At 47.2% G+C, this 23,020-nt stretch overlaps 1 protein-coding gene across 1 annotated transcript in view; it reads left to right on the top strand.

The window, feature by feature from the left end:
• The first annotated feature begins 7,337 nt into the window (after positions 1–7,337).
• The window catches only part of TRPM6 (transient receptor potential cation channel subfamily M member 6), a 106,712-nt gene continuing 91,029 nt past the window's right edge, over positions 7,338–23,020 (top strand). The window contains exon 1 of the mRNA XM_058657367.1: positions 7,338–7,520. Within this exon, the coding sequence (XP_058513350.1) occupies positions 7,488–7,520 (33 nt within the window). The 5' untranslated portion in view covers positions 7,338–7,487. The remainder of the gene's footprint in view (positions 7,521–23,020) is intronic.

Raw genomic sequence — 23,020 nt, 5'->3', positions numbered from 1 at the left:
TATGACATGCATTTCATGATTTTTTTTTTAGAAAAATAGCCCTCATATATAGTTTCAAGTACGTTAGCATGAAAAAAAAATTGTTTTTAATTTGAAACTGACAGACAGGGCTCTTCCATGTGCTGATTCATTTTTCATTTCCTAGATGGCTGCTAAAGCAAGAAGCCACACCTGCATGGAGATCTCCCGAGTAGGTGGCAGGGACCCAAACACTCATGCCTCTGCTGCCGCCTTTCTCGGCCACTAGCAGGGTACTGGGTTAGAGGGGTACAGCTGGGAGAGGAGCTGGCACTCAGGCCTCTGCTGCCGCCTTTCCTGGCCACTAGCAGGGTACTGGGTTAGAGGGGTACAGCTGGGAGAGGAGCTGGCACTCAGGCCTCTGCTGCCGCCTTTTCTGGCCACTAGCAGGGTACTGGGTTAGAGGGGTACAGCTGGGAGAGGAGCTGGCACTCAGGCCTCTGCTGCCGCCTTTCCTGGCCACTAGCAGGGTACTGGGTTAGAGGGGTACAGCTGGGAGAGGAGCTGGCACTCAGGCCTCTGCTGCCGCCTTTCCTGGCCACTAGCAGGGTACTGGGTTAGAGGGGTACAGCTGGGAGAGGAGCTGGCACTCAGGCCTCTGCTGCCGCCTTTTCTGGCCACTAGCAGGGTACTGGGTTAGAGGGGTACAGCTGGGAGAGGAGCTGGCACTCAGGCCTCTGCTGCCGCCTTTCCTGGCCACTAGCAGGGTACTGGGTTAGAGGGGTACAGCTGGGAGAGGAGCTGGCACTCAGGCCTCTGCTGCCGCCTTTCCTGGCCACTAGCAGGGTACTGGGTTAGAGGGGTACAGCTGGGAGAGGAACTGGCACTGATTTGTGATGCTTACATCCCAGACAGAGGTTTGACCTACAATGCCACATCAGATCCCATTTTTAATTGTGCGTAATTGCTCATTTAATAATTGCTTACTTTCTTAGTAATAGGCTTCAAGTTAACTTTTAATGTATTGTCACTTAGATATAAACATTCTATTATGTAAATTTGCACCTTATGTAATTTTGTTTTTGCTGGCAAGCATAGGCAGAGTTGTAGACACCATCTTCTCTGGCCGCGGGGCTATGATACCCTTCATGACAGGGTTTTCAGTCAGGAAAACATTCTTCATTATACTAGAATCTCAAATGGCTAGGTAATTTTTATTAGTTTATGACATTATTTTATTTTCAAAAATAACTTATCTGAGAGAAGAGAGAGAGAGGAAAGAGACACTCCCATCTACCAAGTTCAATGCCTGAATAACCACAAGAGCGAGGCTTCGGGTGGACTAACGCGGGGAGGTGGGGGCTCTGCCTAGGATCCCCGTGTGTTCGGCAGGGACCCAGTTATGTGAACCGTCATCACGGCTTCCCACACAGCCATGAGTGGGAAGGTGGAGTCAGAACCCAGAGCGGGGAGTTGAACCGAGGTATCGCAGTGTGGCACATAGTCACCTTAACCAGTATCTAAACTCCTGGGCCAACTTCCTGCTACTGTGCTACTGCCTACCTAGAGTTTATGGCTGAATTGCAGCAATTCCAGATTTAGTATCCCCATATAAAGAACTTTAACTCAAATAAATTTTGTTAAAAAGACTTCAGGGCCCAGTGAGATAGCCTAGTGGCTAAAGTCTGCTTTGCACACACCGGCATTCCATAGGGGTGCCGGTTCTAATCCCGGCAGCCCCACTTCCAGCTCCCTGCTTTTGGCCTGGGAAAGCAGTTGAGGACGGCCTAAAGCCTTGGGACCCTGCACCTGCATGAGAGACCTGGAAGAGCTCCTGGCTCCCAGCTTCAGATCGGCACAGCACCGGCCATTGCGATCACTTGGGGAGTGAATCAGCAGATGGATGGAGAATCTTCCTCTCTGTCTCTCCTCTCTCTTTATATCTGACTTTCCAATAAAAATAAATCTTAAAAAAAAAAAAAGACTGAAATTGTTGCCCCTTTAAGGACATTGCGATGATAATAGTTTTATCTTCTTAATTATCATATAAACAACATATAATTCACTCTGAAAAGACTGTAATGTAAAAATATTATCAATGCCAAAAGTAATCTCCTTTGCTTTGCAAATATTGCTGTATTGGTGGGGGAAAAGAAATCTTTGCTTAGGATTTATAAATTGTTTTTAAAGATTTATTTATTTTTATTGGAAAGATAGAAAAACAGAGAGAAAGCTCTTCCATCCCCTGGTTCACTTAACAAGTGGCCGTAATGGCTGAAGTTGAGCCGATCTAAAGCCAGGAGTTTCTTCCGGGTTTCCTGCAGAGGTGCAGCGTCCCGAAACTTTCCCTCAACTTCTTTCCTAGGCCATAAGTAGAGAGCTGGATGGGAAGTGGAGCAGCCAGGACATGAACTCATGGCCATATGAGATCCTGGCCCTTGGAAGGGGAGAATTAGCCAATTGGGCCATCTTCCCAGGCCTTATATGTATTCTTAATGAAGTAAAATGTTGAAGAATGAATTAGTGGTAAAATAAATGCTCATTCGTAACTGGCCATTGAGCTTCTTTGGATCATAACTGTGAATGATGACAGCAGCATGGGCCTTGGACACAGCTCTTGCACTTACTTAGTCTGTGACTGTCAGCAAGTTTCAGAATTTCCTGAAACTCAGGTTAAAAACTGTTGGTTAACAATGTGTGGGTCCGGTGCGGTAGCCTAGTGGCTTAGTTTTTGCCTTGAACGTTACAGGATCCCATATAGGTGCTATTCTAATCTTGGTGATCCTGCTTCCCATCCAGCTCCCTGCTTGTGGCCTGGGAAAGCAGTCGAGGATGGCCCAAAGCCTTGGGACCCTGTACCCACAAGGGAGACCTGGAGGAGGTTCCTGGCTCCTGGTTCTGGATCACGCAGCACCTGCTGTTGTGGTCACTTGGGGAGTGAACTATCAGATGGAAGATCTTCCTCTCTGTCTCTCCTCCTGTCTGTATATCTGACGTTACAATTAAAAAAAATAATAATAATTTAAATATGAAGACAATGTAAACTTACAAAAACCCAATGTGTTAAATACGTCCAAATAATTTAGCTAAATGCCTAACTCACAGTATGTGTCGAATTAGTATTAGTTTATTTTCTCCTGTATTCGTGACACACAACACACATCAAGAGTATAAAGAATATTTCAGGAGGAATATTTAAAATATTAAAATTCAAAGTGTATAAAATATTCACTAGTTTGGATTGTTTTTCTGGTTCAGCAGATTCTCTGTATGATTTTTGCAACTTCTTGTCAGGCTGTACTCATTTCAGAATAAAAAGTGGAAAGGAAAATGTAGAAAGAGCCGGTGTTACGCAGCTGGGTCTGGGTTGAAAGCGGCCGTTAGTGGCGGTATCTGGTACGGTGATTATTTCTCTGTGTGTCTGTTTTCTCACCTGTAAGGTGAATGTCGACCTCACTTAGCGGTTGGCAAACGTGTTCCGTGGTGAATAACTGTGGCTTGCTTGCTAGAGAAATGGTGATAGGTTAAATAACGTTCCCTCCCAAATAATAATAAAAAAGAATACATTGTCTTAAACCAAAACCCTGAGGCGTACTGCCTGAAAATGACACTGTTTCCTTATTTCTCATGAGCGCGAAGCGTTGCTGCTGGCTCCAAATGGAATTTCTTTGCAGGACTGTGGTCTCAGGGCCACCTAGGGCTCAGGCTCTGAAACTCAGCCCTATCATTTTTTGCCACATTTTATGGGCTATAAATTCCGCCCCGATTCAAGGAGGTGGAGCCATATCATTTTTTGCCACATTTTATGGGCTACAAATTCCGCCCCGATTCAAGGAGGTAGAGTGAAAACCCACCTTTGCATAAAGGGAAAGCTGTTGCGAAATTACATTCTAAGTGGCATGCCTAGAATGGGAGAGGCTTCCCGTCGTTACACAATCCACAGGATCAACTTTCTTTGCTTTAAGGAAGGTGAAGAAGATGGTAGCAGCCAGTTCCCAGCACTGTGTTAGAAGCACTAATCTGATTTCAGTATCTTTCCCTTCTACCCATCAAGAATCATTCGGAGCAGACTGTAAAGCAGCCGTGGACTGCTGAGGGAGCAGGGCCCGTGTCGAGGCTTACAGTGTGCACTTGGAAAAGCACCACGCTTGACTGAAGCGATCTACGCAGCCTTCGGCTACAGTCTCTGCATAAAAGGAGCAACTACTGAGTGAGTGAAAGGAAAGAAATTGCTTCCCCTCAAAGGGAAGCAGCCATTTCAGACAATACATGAATGGAATTCATGCTCCATACCTTGAGCTTGAACAGGAAACTCTAAACGCAGAAACAGCTATACAGAGCGGAAACTCATCCTTCATTTATAAGCACACACTTTTAATTTTTGTTCATTTGCTTTTTATTTGAGAAACAAACAAACAAGATCTTTCATGTGGTCGTTCATTCTCCTGTTGGATATCCACAAAGGCCAGGGCTGGGCCAAGAGAAGCCGGGCTCTCAGCTTGCCATCGGGGTCTCCTGACTGACTGGCAGGATTCTAGGTGCCCAAGCATGGCCTACTGCCTCGCAGGGGGCTGTGCTGGAGCAGGAAGGGGGGCCTGAGCTAGTCCCTGAGCCAGATGCCTGCCCCAATGAACTTTTATACAACTTCTTACATTAACAACCCGTACCATGATATATTCCTCACACATGGAAAGTCCTTTAGGCTTGTCACGACTTCCTTAACCCCTTTCAGAAGGCCGCTGTTTCCTTTATGCTTCTGAAAGACATCTTGGGGTGACCCAAAATGAGGACTATGCACCAGAGAGCATAATTGCAAGGCGTTCTTAGGAAGCTTTTCTTCTTGGAGCAAAGAAAAAGTCACAGATCCCACTGTTTGTTTGTTTTAGCTACCCAGAAAGACTGGGGAGCATTATTCTGCAAAACCTTCAGCAACTGGGCCTGGCACAGTAGCCTAGTAGCTAAAGACCTCGCCTTGAATGTGCCAGGATCCCATATGGGTTCTGGTTCTAATCCTGGCTACTCCACTTCCCATCCAGCTCCCTGCTTGTGGCCTGGGAAAGCAGTGGAGGATGGCTCAAAGTCTTGGGACCCTGCACCCGTGTGGGAGACCTGGAGGAAGCTCCTGGCTCCTGGCTTCAGATCGTCTCAACTCCAACTGTTGTGGCCACTTGGAGAGTGAGCCAATGGATGGAAGATCTTTCTTTCTGTTTCTGCTCCTCCTCTCTGTATATATGACTTTCCAATAAAATAAATAAACCTTTAAAAGAGACATGACAAAGTAAAATGAAAACTTTGAGCAACTCTCATCCCCACCTAAATGCAAGAAATGAAATCAAATCTAAATTCAACCTTGACACCATTTTCTCCAGAGAGAATTTATTCACTAGAAACTTCTCTTTAGAGCTCTCTTAGCAGGTCTTCTCAATATCTTTATATATTGTTTTTTTTAAAGGTCACGTTCATTTTTTTTTCTCAGCTAAAATATCAGCTATTTGATTCCATCCTGAAGTCATTACCTTGACCTTGGAGCAGTATCCCAAGATCATGTGGTCTCAGAAACTGAACAAGTGTCCGCATGCCCACATGAAAATGTAAAAATCCAGGGTGGAGGGCATCTGACCGAGAACATACAGAGGAGGAAGACTGGGAAAGGAAGGAAGAGAGGCGGGGCCGTGGCGGAGCCAAGCGAGCTCTGTTGGCGTTCATGCCCGTCACCCGCAGTGCACCCACACCGTTGAGTTTTCGGCTGCTCATCCTTGGCAGGAGGAACTCCTTCCAGACTGGACAATGTTTCATTCATCTTTGTTTTCTCGGCACCCAGTGTGATGCCTGACAAACAGTCTGGTCAGGAATTTTTTGTTGGCCTGATTCACACCACAGTAAAGTTCTAAAGAATGTTTTAAAGTGTCAATTTCATGGCCAGCCCCGGGCGCAGGCATATTCCTAGCCCGGAGATTTTTATGGAGACATTCTCATTTGATGAAGGCGCTTGTGTAAGATGCACCCTCCTGGTGGGTCCCCACTCTAGAGATCCTGATACAAGCGCTGTGGGTGGAGAGGGCGCGGCCTGGGAATCCCTGTGTGCAACACCTGCCTCAGGTGTTTCTGATCCAGCCTGCCAACTGCAGACAGCTTGTAACCGCGGTCATGAGATGCCTTACACGCTTGGAATCGCTTTGGTCACTTGGACGGTAAGAGCCATGAAGCTTGAGCTGAAGAGAACAAATGACCACCTTGTCATGTGCATGTCAACTCAGATGACACAAGAAGGTGGCTTTCGCCACGCAAGAGCCCCTTCTGACAGCTCCCGGTCCCTAAGTTTGTGACCACCCCGAAAGGGAGGATGTGCAGAGAATACAAATCGAGGGGGACGTCCTTATCTTAGAAGAGCATCTGCACCTGTTCACTCCTTACAGCTTAGTAACGCTTGGGAAGGAGCGCGCCAAGGAAGGGACAGCAGATTCAGCATGCTACCAGCACAACCACAAGGGGTAGGTGTTGTGGAGAAACTGCCCGTACTGAATGTCTGTATCTGAGTCCTGGGTCCACCGGCAATCCAGCTTGCTGGGAGCGCTGGCCCTGACGGCAGCAGATGACCGCTCAGCCAGCGTGCTCCCTGCTACCACCTGGGAACCGGGATGAAGTTCAGTCAGCCTAGTGGAGCCTGGCCGCCTGCTGCCCTCAGCTGAGGAGTAAAATTGTGGGTGATGCGTCTCTCTCTCATCCTGCCTTTCAAATAAGAACAAAAACTTAAAAAAAAAAAAAAGGAGCGAACTGCCAGTGCACATAGGAAATGTTCCAATGTTTCTAATAGCAGTCATGCTCATTAAAACCACAGTGAAAAATGAAAAACAAACAAACAAATGTGAGAACGGACCACGCGGGCAGCTACCCCTGATTTTAGGTCACGTGCCAGCACTGAATGCCTAACACTGTGACCTGAACACCTGTTTTCAATGATGTGGATCTCCCATGGCCGCGTGTCTGACAACCTACAGGGAGCTCGCCCAAGTCACTGAACTTGGTCTTAATTCCAGCCAGAGGAACCCACCAGGAGTAACCTAACAGCCAAGGCAGTCGAAGGGTGTTTTACACCTAGAGAACGTTGGTGATTTCCTTGGGTCGTACAACCGCACAAGGGAGGTGTCTTTCTCCCCCCCCCCCCAATTATTCCTGCTGCATAGATATGTAAACCGAGGCCCAGGACGTTCTGAAGACACTGCTGTAAATCGGAGTCTGTAGGAGCAATGCCCTTGTCAGCTTAGATCTGACCTCACCGACTCCACCAAACCGGCACAGCACCATAAAACATGCGGGCGCTGCCACTGGTCATCTTGGGCTGTCTTTCTTTCATCTGAGCTTGGAGTCACCTTCTTTCCACCCAGCAGGTAACCGAGGCCAAACGGTATTGTGACAAATCCACAGAGCTGTAAAAGGCAGCTGGTGGAGGTGGAGTCCGGATTTTCCGACGCCACAGTCAAAAGTGCAGAGGACGAGACTGGGGCGGCGGGGCCAGGCGCAAACCCACAATGAAAGCCCCGGCTGCCGCGGAGCGCTTACAGGTACGTCAAACCGGCCGCTCTGGGTCGGGGGGACGCGGGTCCCAGGCGGGAGGCGAGTCGCCGGATCGGAGCCTGGCTGTGGGTGGGGCCCAGCGCACGAGTATCTGACTAGGATCTAGAATGATTAGGATGTAAGGAATAGCAGCTTCCAATCCCCTCTAGTCTCCACCCGCACAGGACTGTCCTTCTGGGGTTTTCGGCTTCCGCGGGGCACCCTATTAAAAGGGCAAGTCCCGGAGACCCGGTTCCAGAAGCTGGAATGGGGCTTGGGCGGGGGAGGAGTCTGAGCGGAAATCTAACGGGGGATCGGGGCTTCGGCTCGGGGCGGTGGGGTATCACCCCGGCGGAGGTTGGGGGCCAGGCCGGCGGCAGGGGAGGCGCGCGGAAGGCGGGCGCCCTGCTGAGCCGCCCGGCGCGCGGAGCGGCTGGGGTCGCGGCCTGGGGCCCCGGCGAGAGGAGAGCCCAGGCCGCCGTCCCGGAGTCCCGGAGCGATGAGAGCGCAGGTGCAGGTAAGTGCCCTTGCCCACGTCGGGTCCCGCGCGCCAGCCCGCGCTGCCCGCACCCTCAGCCCACGGCGCGTCCCGGGAAGTGTCAGGAGCTTGGAGGGCAGGGCAGGACGCAGGGGACGGGCCGGCCGCGCCGCGGAGGTGGGTACCCGGGAGTGCGCGACTGCTTAGTCCTGCCGCTAGCGAGCCTCCTTCGGGTTATTTCTCACCTGCTTTACGAGGATTCAGACACGCTGTGTGCGCTGATGGTGGGCGTTCGGGCCTAGGGCGGGATACTGGACGGACGTGAGCTCGCCTCTGCCACGTCCCTTGGACAGAAGCGTGCTGGCTGGAGCCTGGCAGCTTGAGGCAGTACCCCAGCTCCATCCCCACTTGAGCTGGTTACCTTCATCTCAGTGTATGGACTTTCCCGTAGGGAAGGTAGAGTAACACTGTTTAGAATTGAGATTGGAACCCAGGTCAGTGCTTGAAAACGTCGGCTACGTGGCTGTCCTAGGTACACGCGTAACTGATCATCGTGTCATGACAGCGTGGGGGGGGGGGGCTTCAGTGCCTTTCCACACCCCACAGGGCTGTTTCCTCGTGTCATCTGCTCTGGATTCTTTCAGGACCGTAAAGCGTTAGATACTTTGGCTAGGTTGGCATCTGAGCCAGACTTGGAGCGGGCTTGGTGTGTTCTTGTTTGCACCCGCCCCGGGGTGGAGGGTGGTTGTAACCATTTGGGATAGGGCTTACTATGTAGGTGTGTTTACACACACGCACGCGCGCGTACTGATGGTTCTGATTTGTGAGTGTGTCTTTACATCAGTGGAATTCTACTTAGCTTGATTCTACATAGCTTGATTCTCTCGACAGTGATTCCTGCAGGGTTTCCACCATCGTGAGCAGCTACACCGAGCCACACTCTTCTAGAATCATTCAGCCGATAAACTTCCTGTTGTAGAAACTGAGGATACCCAGTGAACAAACCTTTTGTGAAATACAGAGGGAGAGTGAGAAGTGGTTTTGTTTTTTTTTTTTTTTCCCAGGCAATTGGCTCCGTTTTCTTTTTCCTTTCCTACAGTACAAACTCATGCAATTAAGCCTTGGTCTGTGTTGGCGTAAAACCAAAGCCATTAAAAACTGAGTGTGATTCTGTGTGTAGGTACACGAACATAGCCAGGCTACTGAGCTATAGAAACAGATAAAATATGGTTGTATATGTGTAGAATTCAGCTTCAAAAAAGAAGGAAAATTCTCACCTACAGTCAAGTAGGTGAATCTTCATGACACCATGCTAAATGAAAACAAGCCGGCCACAAGAAGACAGATACTGTATGATTTTTGTGAAGTATTTAAGAAAGTCAAATCCATAGAAATTAAGAATAAGAATGATGGCTGCCAAGGTTTGAGACGGAGAAGTGGGAGTTGGGTGATGGTGGAGAATTGAAGTTTTGCAAAATGAGTAAGTCCTGGTGAAGAGTTGCTCAACCCTGGGAATGTGCTTGATGCTGGTGGCTCAGGAGGGCTGGACATTTGGCACAGGGGTTCACGTGCTGCTTAAGATGCCAGCTTCCCATGTCAGAGTGCCTGGATTCAGGTGCCACTGCTGATTGCCACTTTTTGCTAATGTGTGCCCGGACAGGCTCAAGCCATTGACTCCCTGACCCCCAGATGAGAGGCCCAGGTAGAGCCCTGGGCTCTGGACTTGAGCCCGGTTCCTTCCAGGCTGTTGTTGGGAGGGTGGATACGTAGATGGAGGCACAGCTTTCCAATGAGTAAAATAAATTCTTTAGAAAAATGGTTAGGATGGGAAATTTCATGTACTGAATATTTTACCAGAATTCAAAAGCCAAGAAGGATTCCCAGACTTCTCTGTCCTGAGATTTGTCCTATGTTTGGAATGTCGTGGATGAGTCTGCGTGGAGCTGCTGTCAGCTGCTGACTGCAGTCCGCAACTTCTCCAGGAGTTTGGACAGAGTATCCTGCCTGCATTGTCTAGACCTCTCTTGGTGGGGGCAGCTCAGTGCCGTTTTGCCCATTGTTTTGCTCACTGTTGGCCTTCTCACCTCTCCAGGAAGAGGTTTCCCTGTTGTTCATAGGATTAGATAAACTCTAAGACTACTTCAGAATGTTACAATCTGCAGAGAGTGAGAAGTGGTCATTCATTTTATTTGTCTCAGGAGCTGTTTTTTGTTTGTTTGTTTGTTTGTTTTAAAGGGTTTGTAAGCTCTTTTCCTGTGCCCAAGCTCGTCCCCCACCCCCGGCCCCTACTCTGTTTTGGTTGGAAATGAAAACGTTTATTTCTCAGCACATGTAGTGCTGTGCCCAACTGTGGTGGTCACCCCGCATTGTCCCTGCCGTCCCTGCCCTTGGGTTCACAGCTGCAGGTTAATGCAGAGAAATCCTCCACCCCCTGCTGCCTCCAGCTCTCCCCCAAGCAGTCCCCAAGCAGATGGCGGTCAGATAGCCCAGGTTCCGACTGTGCTGTGTGTTTTGACTGGGGAGATGAACCCGGTGTGTTTCATTGTTCTTCATCCTTCCACGACTCTTGGCTCTGTGTGGTCCGCCTGTGGAATTTCCTTCTTGCAGAGTCAAAGTCCATTGGGGTGAATAGCTAGACAACTGAAGCTCTCCCCTTACTCGACTGACTGTGGACCAAGAGCTTGTTATAAACGGTGCGTTCTGAGCAGATCCAATGACCCCAGGCAGGAAACATTCCTGTTTGTCAAAAATGTGTGCTTTCTGTGGCAGGTGTGTTGGGTGACTTTGGAGGAAACACACTATTTCTTGGGGATCGTCACCCCCACACCCCGCTGTTCTATGTGAGAGTTTAATGTTCTTTTCATATGCCTCTAGTGTTGGGGTGTGCTGCTTCGTGGGCAAGAAAGACTTTCACAAATTACCCATGAAAACCATGTATGATTTGCCCCGGGCAAAGCCTTTTTTGCCTTGGGACCAAGCCGTGGAATCTGAAAACCTTATGCTGTAGTTGGAATGTGTGTCATGTTCTTTCCTTTTTCACTTCTTTCCTCTGTTGAGACTGAAAAAAAATCTGGAGATTGAGAATTCTGAAATACTCTAGAAATATTAGCAGGGGAAGAGGAGTGAAAGGCCCGGTCAGAGAACTTTCACTGCTCACGAAGAGCCTTCCTGGCCTTAGGCAAGTCTCCAAGGCCTGCTCCTCTCAGTCCCATCCGAGTGTTGACAGATTTAAAATAGTTTAACTTCTGTAAGCTGGAGGGTGGCCGTCTGGCATGGTGGTTGAGATGCCCCTTGGTAGACCGCCTCTCATCTGTGGGCGGGAGTCTGGCCCCGCTTCTGCTCCAGCGTCTTCCTACCGTGCGTGCTGACGTGTTCAGAGTTGTGCCTCATCTCCAGAGTCACCGAGAAACTTCCCCTTCGCTGTCACCTCCTCGCCCCTCCGTCCACCCCATTCCAGCAAGCGCCATGATTCCTGTGTCTGCACATTTGTTTTCTCCAGTTCCTTTCTGTTAGGGAGGCGCACAATCTAGGGGCCTTTGTGACTGTCTTCTTTTTCACTTAGCACAATGTTTTCAAGACTCATGCAAATCACACAGTGAATATGCATACTTCATTTATTTGTATTGCTGAATTAAATATTATATAAATGTATCATAATTTATTTGCCCATTAGTCAGTTGGTGGATTCATTCTGCTTTTAACTATTATGAAAGGCAGCTTTGGGTATTTGTGCATAAATGTTATTTCTCTTGGGTGAACAGCTGGCAGTGAAATTTCTGAGTCTTAGGTAAATGACTCTGTGTTTACTCTTTTGGGAGACGGCCAGACTTTTTTCAAAAGCAGTTGTATCGTTTTCTATTCCTACCAGCAATCTCTGAGAGTTCTAGTTTATCCTCCTTCCTTGTGAAGCTTGCTTTAAAAAATAATAATCTTGTTCATCCTAACATGTTTGAAGGGGCGCTTCATTTTTGGCTTCGCTAAAGTTTGGTGATTTTGAGCAGCTTTTCATGTGAATGCTGTGCTTTGCGTATCTCCTTTGGATAATTGTTTAGCTCCTTGCCATGTCTCTTGACTTATGTCTTCCTGTCCGTGGAACAGTGTACGATCTCAAAGGCGTGTGACCCCTCCTGTGTCTGAATGGTGCTCGGTATTCCCACAAGCCCGCTTTGTGGCTGGGATTTTCTGGGAATGTTACATGCTTGACTTCATTCGTTACTATCTATCTATGACCTGACAGGATTCCCGTGAAGAGCAGATATGTAGGAAAATGATTTGCAAACCCTCAAACGCCGTACTGCTTCAGGAACTGATGTTCGGACAAGTTGTGCGGGCAAGCGTGGTCGTGTGAAGGCACCAAGAGCTTGAACTGAAGTCGGACTGCTCATAGAGGAACCCAGGTGTCATTTTTATGAAATGTTGTGTCACTTGAGCAAATTATTCAACCTCTTGAAGATTCAGCGCACTTCGGGTTGGACTTTGAATATGGAAGCGTCTTCCTTCTGTCTGGAGAAAGTAGATATCTTACAATAATCTCTTTTTTTTTTATTAAGATTTATTCATTTTATTACAGCCAGATATACAGAGGAGGAGAGACAGAGAGGAAGATCTTCCGTCCAATGATTCACTCCCCAAGTGAGCCGCAACGGGCCGGTGCGCGCCAATCCAAAGCCGGGAACCCGGAACCTCTTCCAGGTCTCCCACGCAGGTGCAGTGTCCCTAAGCTTTGGGCCATCCTCAACTGCTTTCCCAGGCCACAAGCAGGGAGCTGGATGGGAAGTGGAGCTGCCAGGATCAGAACCGGCGCCCATATGGGATCCCGGGGCTTTCAAGGCAAGGACTTTAGCCGCTAGGCCACGCCGCCGGGCCCACAATAATCTCTTAACCGGTCATCGGGTTTTTGTACTTTGAATCTTGTAATCTTCAAATGAGAGACAATTTTCCTCCCAGATGAATTTGGGTTCACAGAGTACTTTCCAGGTCTTTGACCCAAATCAGCTAATCCTCTGTAACCTTTGTCACCACTGTTAGTGTCCAACAGAGGGATTTTAAGACAAAACAAAGTGAACCAAGCCTCATTCTTTGCCCTTATCTGGACTAGAGAAATTCAGCCCTCCACCTCAGGCAGTTTTGCTCTTTGTCCCCAAGGTCAAGTGAGCAAATGTTGTTGTATTGAACTCAAGAGAACCCAGAGTCCTCTTTTTTTTTTTTTTTAAGATTTATTTATTTTTATTGGAAAGTCAGATGTATAGAGAGAAGGAGAGACAGAGAGAAAGATTTTCCATCTGCTGGTTCACTCCCCAAGTGGCCGCAATGGCTGAAGCTTTGAGCTGGTCCGAGGCCAGGAGCCTCCAGGTCTCCCACGTGGGTGCAGGGTCCCAAGGCTTTGGGCCGTCCTTGACTGCTTTCCCAGGCCACAAGCAGGGAGCTGGAAGGGAAGTGGAAAAACCAGGACATGAACAGGTGCCCATATTGGATCCCGGTGCAACAATGCGAGGACTTCAGCCCCTAGGCTGCAGTGCCCAGCCTGAGCTCAGAGTGTTAACAGCTAAAATCCTTGGGGAGTCAGCTGGGGTTTTTAGGACAGCCTTGGGAAGGAAAGCTGCGAGGAAACCATGCACAGGCAGAGGCTATGCAGTTAGGAATCTTCATTCCCACCGAGAAGAAAGATGCGGCTTTTTACAGCCACTTGCCCTTAACAGGGAAAGCAGTCTTTCTTTTTTTTTTCTTATGACGTGTTTACTTAGCTGAAATGCAGAGCTGTTGAGAGAGAAGGAAATACACTCCCCCTGCCCACCCCAAAACACACCATACACAGGTTTTTCTGGTCTGGGAACACCTCAGACAAAGTTTCTTTGGGGATCCCCCCAATCGAACTGCCGGACTCAGAACCCTAACCATGAAGAGACAGAGGACAGAACAAGTCAATCAACCACCTCAGCTCCATGTTGGCAGTGAAAAACTGGGCAAATGAAGACTCTAAGGTGGACTATGTCAATCAGTGGATTCTTCAACGACCTCATCGTCCTTGGAGTGGCGAGATTGGCAGAAATTCATAACTGTTGAACTATCAAAACCACTTGAGTAAGACCGTCGGAGCATGCCGTACATCGGGGACCTGAGGCAGGTGGGAGACTGGGTGGGGCTTCTCCCTTAAAATCCCCTTTTACCTCAGATATATGAAGGAAACAATATGGAACAAATAGTCTTACCCATTTTCCTGTAGCCCTTGAACCTTTTTACCCTAATTAACTATGTAAAGATTGTCAAAAATATAATAAAAAATGGAAAAAAAAAAGCTGTCAGATCAGGAGCCGTTTACCTGGAGGGGCCCCTTCCAGGTCTTCTCTGCGTTGATAACTTCCTGGCAAGGTCTATCCTTTTAGTTCTTCGGGAGAAAGGATCTGCCCTAAGTTCTGTGTGGGAGAAAGTGCCGGAGAGGTACTGGAACTCCACCATGGTTAGAAATTATTTTATTTCTTCTCGCTTTTCTTTGATTTATAAAAAATTTTAGGGCCTGGCGATGTGGCCTAGTGGCTAAAGTCCTTGCCTTGAATGCGCCAGGATCCCATATGGGTGCTGGTTCTAATCCCGGCAGCTCCACTTCCCATCCAGCTCCCTGCTTGTGGCCTGGGAAATCAGTTAAGGATGGCCCAGTGCCTTGGGACTCTGCACCTGTGTGGGAGATCTGCAGGAAGTTTCTGGCTCCTGGCTCCTGGCTCCGGATCGGCACAGCACCGGCCCGTTGCGGCTCACTTGGGGAGTGAATCATTGGACGGAAGATCTTCCTCTCTATCTCTCCAGCTCTGTGTATATTTGACTTTGTAATAAAAATAAATATTTAAAAAAATATTTAATGAGTTTTCTCTTAGAGGTGATAAAAAAATTCATCTTTAAAATACTATCTCAAAATGCTATGAGCACTTCAGTGGTACACATTTTATCAAAGAAAAACTGCTGAGTTTTTTTGTTTGCTCAATTTCTCTTTTATAATTACCTTCTAGGGTCATGTCAAGGTTTCTTCCTGATGGATGGAATATATTTCTTATCTTCTTACAATATCAGAAGAAATTGTATATAGAAGAAAGTTACTAACAATCAAAACCCGGTGACAAATGAAGTCGGTCCTCTAGCCTGGGTTCTCGAGGACTTGGAAAAGGCCTAGTGTAGTAGCTTGGTTCCCCTTTCCTTCCACACCCACCGTCAGTCTCTAAACAACAGCCCGGGACTTAGAATATCAAATACAGCAGCAGGAAGCAGAAATGGGGACAGTTTAGCCCAGGGTACAGTGTAGGGGAGCAAATTTAGTTTAGTTTTCTTTTTTTTTGAGGTCTTTTCTTTTAAGTCTTTTTTTTCTTGTTAATATGATTTACATAATCAAGAAGGGTACATGCCCTTGGGGGCTTCTGATTAGGGTGGGGAAGATCAGGTAGGGATGAAGGTGGGTGGGACAAATGCTTCAATTTTTTTTTCTCTTGTGTCTTCAGGGGGAGGAGGGGGAGAGGGCCACCCTTGCTGCACCTTAGAGACCCGGATGTGGATGTGCGGAAGGGTGTTCTGAAGGTGTTACTTGAGTGGTTTCCACAGCCCTGAGTCATCAGTTTCATTGCTCCAGGGTTGAGAAAATCTTCCCAAGGTCTATTGGTTGACAAAATCTGCCTTAGTGCATCCACAGACCCAAGAACATGCTGTAAAGCTTGGCCAGTTTGGGGAGTAAATCATCAGATGCGTGATCTTTCTCTCTGCCTCTTCTCCTCTCTGTGTATCTGATTTTCCAATTAAAAAAAAAAAAAGCCCAACGTGAAGATACAAATCTTTTTTTAAAAGATTTATTTATTTATAATCATTAACTTTTAATGATTTTTTTAAGATAAAGATTTATTCTATTTTTATTGCAAAGTCAGATATACAGAAAGGAGGAGAGAGAGAGAGGAAGATCTTTTGTCCAATAATTCACTCCCCAAGTGACTGCAACAGCCAGTGCTGTGCTGATCCAAAGCCAGGAGCCAGGAACTTCCTCCAGGTCTCCCACGCAGGTGCAGGGTCCCAAGGCTTTGGGCTGTCCTTGACTGCTTTCCCAGGCCACAAGCAGGGAGCTGGATGGGAAACAGGGCTGCCGGGATTAGAACTTGTGCCCATATGGGATCCTGGCGCATTCAAAGCGAGGACTTTAGCCATTAGGCCACCATGCCTGGCCCAAAATCTTTTAATTTCTCAAGTGTAAATATTTATATTATTTACTTGAATTTAGGCCTATAACTTTGGGGATAGCATAACAAGGTGTTTGGAGCATACACCAATGCCATCTGTGTACACAGGTAATAAATTTGTGGGTGTTTTGCCACATGGACATTGGAAAGGACTGAAGGCAAGCAGCTGGAAGATTTTCAGAGGTCAGAACAGTTGTACAACAGGCTTGGTACTCAGTGGAGATGGTCTTACTGTCCAGGGGCAGTTGTGGAGGTCACTCACACAGGAATCTTCTAGTTCCTCTTCCCTGCTGACCAAATAGTTTAACATCATCTGAAATGATGAATGTTTTGCTTGCATGTTTTAGTCCCCAGGAAAATGGGCTGAGAAAAAGCAAATCTTTCATAGTCATTTCGAAATTGGGATTACCACTTTGGGGAGAGCAAGAAGGTGTGACATCGCTGTAGCTGATGTCTAATATGCTGATATACTCTCCTGGGAGGGGCCCCGTTTGAGTCTGTAGGGAAATCATAAGTCGTTTACTCATTTAGTCAGGAGTTTATGTCATTTAGATGTTTCATCTAAGGTTCAAAACGCCTTTATCAGCAAAGAAAGGTAAGAAAATGTTAATAAAAGCTGGCATGCTGGTGCCATGAGTTCCATGGCAGCCTGCTACACTGGCGTCCCATATGAGCGCTGCTTGGAGGCCTTGCTTTTCATCTAGTTCCCTGCTAACGTGCCTGCAGTACATGGGCCCCCGCTACTCACAGCAGACCAGGGTGGAGTTCCTTGCATCTGGCTACAGCCTAGCTAAGCCAAGACTATCCAGGGGGTCAGTACCATGGTCCCCCTCCAAACGCCAGCAGCCCAGCTGGGTGCCAGTTTGTGTCCCAGCTGCTCCACTTCTGTTGTGGCTCCCTGCTTATGGCTTGGTAAAACAGTGGAGGATGGCCCAGCTCCTTGCGTCCATGTGGCAGACCTGGATGAAGCTTCTGGCTTTGGATCACCTCAGTTCTGGCCATTGTGGCCATTTGGGGAGGGAATGAATGGCTGGAAAATGGATTCTCTCTCTCTCTCTCTGAGATAGGATGACCTCACTGTTTCTCACTCTTTCTTTCATTCTGTCTAGTAAATGAATCAATCTTTTAAAAAAAAATAGTAAGGGCCCAGTGCGGTAGCCTAGTGGCTGAAGTCCTTGCCTTGATCTCGCTGGGATCCCATATGGGCATCGGTTCTAATCCCGACAGCTCCACTTCCCATCCAACTCCCTGCTTGTGGCCTGGGAAAGCAGTAAAGGATGGCCCAAAGCCTTGGGACCCTGCCTCCCCTGTGGGAGACCTGGAAGAGGCTCCTGACTCCTGGCTTTGGATTGGCTCAGCTCCAGCCATTGCAGCTGCTTGGGGAGTGAACCATCGGACAGATGATCTTCCTCTCTGTCTCTCCTCCTCTCTGTATATCTATCTTCCATTCCAATAAATATAAATAAATCCTAAAAATGTTAACAAATTTTCTCAACCTACAGAGGAAAAATGCCCTCTTATGGAATTGTGGGTTTATTTACCTGGCCCCCTGCCCAAGTCACTACGGACAACATGATGCTTTGTCTGCTAAGGTGGCCAAAGTGTCCGAGGATGTTCTCTTTAGAGTATCTCGTAGTGCTGCCTGCTCGGAAGGTTTCCTGGAGCATCAGCAGGTGCACCTTGGCCCCCTGCTCTGAGATTTGGGGGTCTGGATTCAGGGCAGGCATCTCTACAAAACCAATAGAATGCTGGTGCACCCAGAAGCCCATCTGGCTGGCACGCAAGTTGAAGGAGTCCTTGCTCCCAGGGAGGACTTCTGTAGGGAAAATATTCAGTGTCACCCTGAGTCTGACAAACTGCTTCTGTGTGAGACTCCTTCTGGGGCTGTCTTGTGTGCTGGCGGAGGAACTCTTTGAAGTGGGCTGCAAGAAAGGTCAGAGGTAAAGACTGAATGCAAACAAACATCATCAGAGCTGTGGTATGTGTAAGGTAGAGCAGCCTCAGCAGCTCACTGGGGAAACATTTGTTGGATGGTAACATTTGTTAAGGTAACAAGCATCTTATACAAGCTGGGGCTTCACCCAGCGGGAATCCATCACCCTGGGTTTGATTCTTAGCAACAGCTCTCATCTCCGACTTCCGATCCGTGTAGATTCTAGTGACCCAAGCAGTAGGACCACTGTCACCTGTGTGGAAGACCTGAATTGTGTGGCTGGACTTTGACTTGCTTCTCAGCCCAGTCCTGGCTGATGTCAGCATGTGGCGAGTGAGTCACTGGGGGGAACTGGCTGTCTCTCTCTCTCTCTCTGCCTATCTATCTCTGATTTTCTCTCTCTGTGTGTTTTAAATATTTAAAGAGCTGTAAGAGGGAAACATAAGATGTTTAACTCTCTTCACCCCTGGTCACCTGCCCGCTGGGTGTTTGTTGTTGTTGCTGTTATTTTGTTTTTTAATTAAGGACTGTTTCTAAGATGCTGGCTTCTCAGAGCTTCCCCTGAAAGGGTCTATGATCTGAAAACTTCAATACCTCTGGAGTTAGAAAGACTGTCTTTCGGAAAGGGATGAATTTATAGGTAGTGGCTGTTGGAGGACAGGCCTTGGGACATGTGTTGGAAAAGTTGGTTATGCTTTGGGGTGAGGCCAACAGAAACTCACACACTTCTCCTTTACTTCCTTCAAAGAACAACAGTGAAAAAACAAATACCACACAATAGCGTCCTACAGAAGTGGTGCAGCCCCCATTGTTGGCTGCGACCGTCACAGCCATTTGCTGCTCAGTGACAGGCCCCAGCCCAGTTGAGCAGTTTGGACTGCTGCGTCAGAACCAGCATACATTGGGTTCTCAGTGGAACTGAAGCTGAACTTCTCCAATGTGTGCTGGAGAGTATATTAAAAAGGGATACCACTCCGGATAGGGGGAAAAAATAAAACGCTGAAGTGACAATTGTTTGTGACACTTGCTAACTCAAGGTGACTTTTCTTTTTCTGGAGTTTTGCAGTAAGATATGAAAGTAGCAGGAGGAAGGTTTTTATGTTCCTGTTATGGCACAGGCTTCCTGTTTACACCTTTGGAGGGAAAATTTTCTACCAGGGTGCCTGAAGTCCTGTTTTAAGTATGTTCATTTTGTTTCTCATTCTACAGTCATTAAGGGCGGGCCCTGGGGCAGCTGAAATGAGCCACATGGATCTGTAGGAGCCGGAGTCCAGTAGGGAATTGGGTCAGTACTGATGTGGTTGTGATGGGAGAGTCCTGAGGGGGGATTTGGAGGTCAGGAGGTATTCTCCTGTGGAATAGGAGTGTAGCAACACACCCGGCAAGATAAGCTGGGATGACAGATGCCAGGCTGGGAACCTGAAGAGAAGAGGCTGCAGGAAGAGGACAGGCGCCTCGCTCAGCGTGCATGTTGCTCCCGCTGTGTCCTGGGAGAGGGTTCCTTACCGCCCTTGATGTAGAGCAAGCATCTGTGCCCTGTCTAGCCAGCTAACCAAGGGCAGAGAGTACTCACAATCTATTCTTTATTTCAACCGTGCCTTGACCAAAGGCAACTTGTTAGCTTCCCTTGAACTCCCAGCTTACAGACATGACCTAAGTCTGAGTTGTGTTTAAACTATTGTTTTGTTAAGCGAATATAAACTGGAATCCTGGAAACAAGCTTTGTCAGTTGCCCAAGAGCACTGTCTCCCCATTTCTTTTTGGTCACTCTCCTCCCCAGGGACCTGCAGGGTAAACTTGCACAGGAGGGGAGGGAAGGCATCGAGGTGGAGATCTCAGGCCACTGCTGTGTAGGTTAGGCTGCCGTGCGGGGGACTCTGGCTTTATCAGAGTGCCGAATCCCTTCTTGGCTACTCTGCTTCCCATCCAGCTCCCTGCTGGCTCATACACCTGGGAAAGCAGTGGGTAATGGACCAGAAACCTGTGTCTCTGTCAGCCATCGGCGAGGACGGGTAGACTTCTGAACTCCGGCTTCAGCCAACCCTGCTGTGGCCGTATGGGGAATGAAGCAGTAGTTGGAAGATTCTCTGTCTCATTCTCTCTTGTGTAGCTCTCCACACCCAGCTGTGGCTCTAAGTTTCCAATAAATAATAAATGAATGAAAGAGTGAATCTTTTTATTAAAGATTTATTTTTTATTGCAAAGTCAGATATACATAGTAGAGGAAGATCCGTCTGATAACTCACTCCCCAAGTGAGCGCAACAGTAGGTGCTGCGCCGATCCAAAGCTGGGAGCCAGGAACTTCCTCTAGGTCTCCCACGCAGGTGCAGGGTTCCAAGGCCTTGGGCTGTCCTCAACTGCTTTCCCAGGCCACAAGCAGGGAGCTGGATGGGAAGCAGGGCTGCCGGGATTAGAACCAGCACCCATATGGGATCCTGGCATGTTCAGAGCTAGGACTTTAGTCACTAGGCTACTGTGCCGGGCCAGAAAGAGTGAATCTTAAGAAAAAAAATTCCTATTGTTGGTGCAGTGGCATATTAAGCTAATCCTCTTCCTGTAGTGCTCGCGTCCCATATGGGCACCAGCGCTTGTCCTGGCTGTTGCATTTCTGACTCAGCTCTTTGCTTGCAGTGTGGGGAAGCAGCAGAGGATGGCTTAAATCCTTTGGCTCCAGACCCACCAGAGAGACCTAGAAAGAAGCTGTTGGCTCCTGGCTTGGGATCAGCTCACCTCCTGTGACTAAGGCCATTTGGGGAGTGAACCAGCAGATGAAACACCTCTCTTTCTCTCCTTCTCCTCTTGTACAATCTTCATGTCAAATAAAAATATATAAATCTTTTAAGAAAAAGACCCTAGGCACTAACCAAAATTTCATTTTTACCTTGGATATCACCAATATTAGTAGTTAAGCTAGGCTTGGTAAAGACTTAGTAAGGCCCAGGAAGAACTCTCTGAGTCTTTAATTTATCTAATCATTCAGTAGTTCTATGAGGCCAGAGTTACTATCATTTCTATTTCCACAGATAAGCCAACAGGTGTGAAGAATTGAGCAATTTACTCAGATAGTCCTACTACACAAATGGCTCTTGAGCCTTTTAAAATCGGAGAACGGTAGAGCACAGCTTGCTCACTTTGTCTATACAAGGGGACTTCAAAAGACGCGTGGAGAAATGGAATGAAGAAGAAAGCTTACGTTGGTGCAAACAATTCTGGAATGTGTGCGTGCTGTTTTACACAGTTTTTCATGAGCTCTCTGACGGTGTCTCATACCATCTACTAAATCAGAGATCCTTTTTGCGGGCAACAATATCAACATTTTTCAAGATTTATTCTTATTGGAAAGGCAGATCAGATTTACGGAGAGAAGGAGAGACAGAAAAATCTTCCATCTTCGGGTTTATTTCCCAAGGCAGAAGAAACAGTCTCAGAATTGGAAGATATCTCTTGTCAATGGGGAAACAGTCAAGAGGCTGGAAGTAGAGCTGGGTCAATCTGAAAAAAAAAAAAAAGATATTCAAGAATTAAAATATAAACTGCTAAATACTAAAATGAAAATAGACATGAGACAGCTGAATAGTACCCTATAGCCATTTTAAGGTGTATAGAAGCCAGTTGTATATAAACTAAAATTGAAATGTCAATGAAGTAGTCACAGCATGTGGTTAAGAACTTGCACCTTTTTTTTTTTTTAACATATTGGTTACTCAAAACCATGTCAATTAATTCCATAATGTTGTAAATTGTCATTGATGTTATGTTGTGGCTTTAAATTGATTGGGATGATATTCTGCCAGCTCTGCCTTCAGACCAGAGATGGTCTGCCCAAGAAACCGTTGAATTTACCTGGACAATAAGATGCTGGACTCTGCTTGGTATACGCTTGCAATGAAAGAATCTTGACTGAATTTGAAATGTAATTCAGCAACAAGGTGGAGGAATCCACTATGGAGGGAGGGTTCAGGAGGGGTTGGGGGAATCCCAGAGCCTATGAAACTGTGTCACATAATGAAATGCAATTAATAAAAAATATATATATTAAAAAAATAATTAAAAGACACTATTAAAACGCCAAATGTAAGAGTCATGGGAGGGGCCCGGTGCAGTAGCCTAGCGGCAAAAGTCCTCACCTTGTAAGCACCAGGATCCCGTATGGGCACCGGTTCTAATTTGGTGGCCCCACTTTCCATCCAGCTCCTTGCTTGTGGCCTGGGAAAGCAGTGGAGGACGGCCCAAAGCCTTGGGACCCTGCACTCGCGTGGGAGACCTGGAGGAATTTCCTGGATCCTGGCTTTGGATTGGCGCAGCTGAGGCATTGCAGTCACTTGGAGAGTGAATTATCAGATGGAAGATCTTCCTCTCTGTCTCCCCTCCTCTTTGTATATCTGACTTTCCAGTAAAAATAAATAAATGTTAAAAAAAGAAAGAGTTATGGGAGTTCCAGGAGGTGCAAAAAGAGAAGCTGGGTTTAAAATTTTATCTAATGAAATAATAAGGGTAAATTTCCCTAATCTAGAGAAAGAATTGGAAAGCACATCCAAGAGGGACACAGAACTCCCAATAGAGTTGATCAAGAGCGATATTCACCACAACACATGATAATTAAGCTCTCTTCAATCCAACATAAAGAAAAGAGCCTTAAAAGTTCATGTGAAAAAAAAAATCAATTGACATATAGAGGAATGGCAATTAAACTCACAGGAGAGCTCTCACAGGAATCTCTATAGGCAAGAAAAGAATGGAGTGACATATTCTAGATTCTATAGCAAAAAATTGTCGGCCCAGGACAACATACCCAGCAAAGCTTTCCTTTGTCTTTGAAAATGAAATAAAATTCTTCCAAAGTAAAGTTAAAAGAATATGTCTCTTCCAAACTTGCCCTACAAATGATA

The sequence above is a fragment of the Ochotona princeps genome, chromosome 31 (assembly GCF_030435755.1).
Source record: "Ochotona princeps isolate mOchPri1 chromosome 31, mOchPri1.hap1, whole genome shotgun sequence".
NCBI classification, from domain to species: Eukaryota; Metazoa; Chordata; class Mammalia; order Lagomorpha; family Ochotonidae; genus Ochotona; species Ochotona princeps.
The sequence above is the reverse complement of the archived record's forward strand: the minus strand, read 5'-3'. Positions and strand labels throughout refer to the sequence as shown.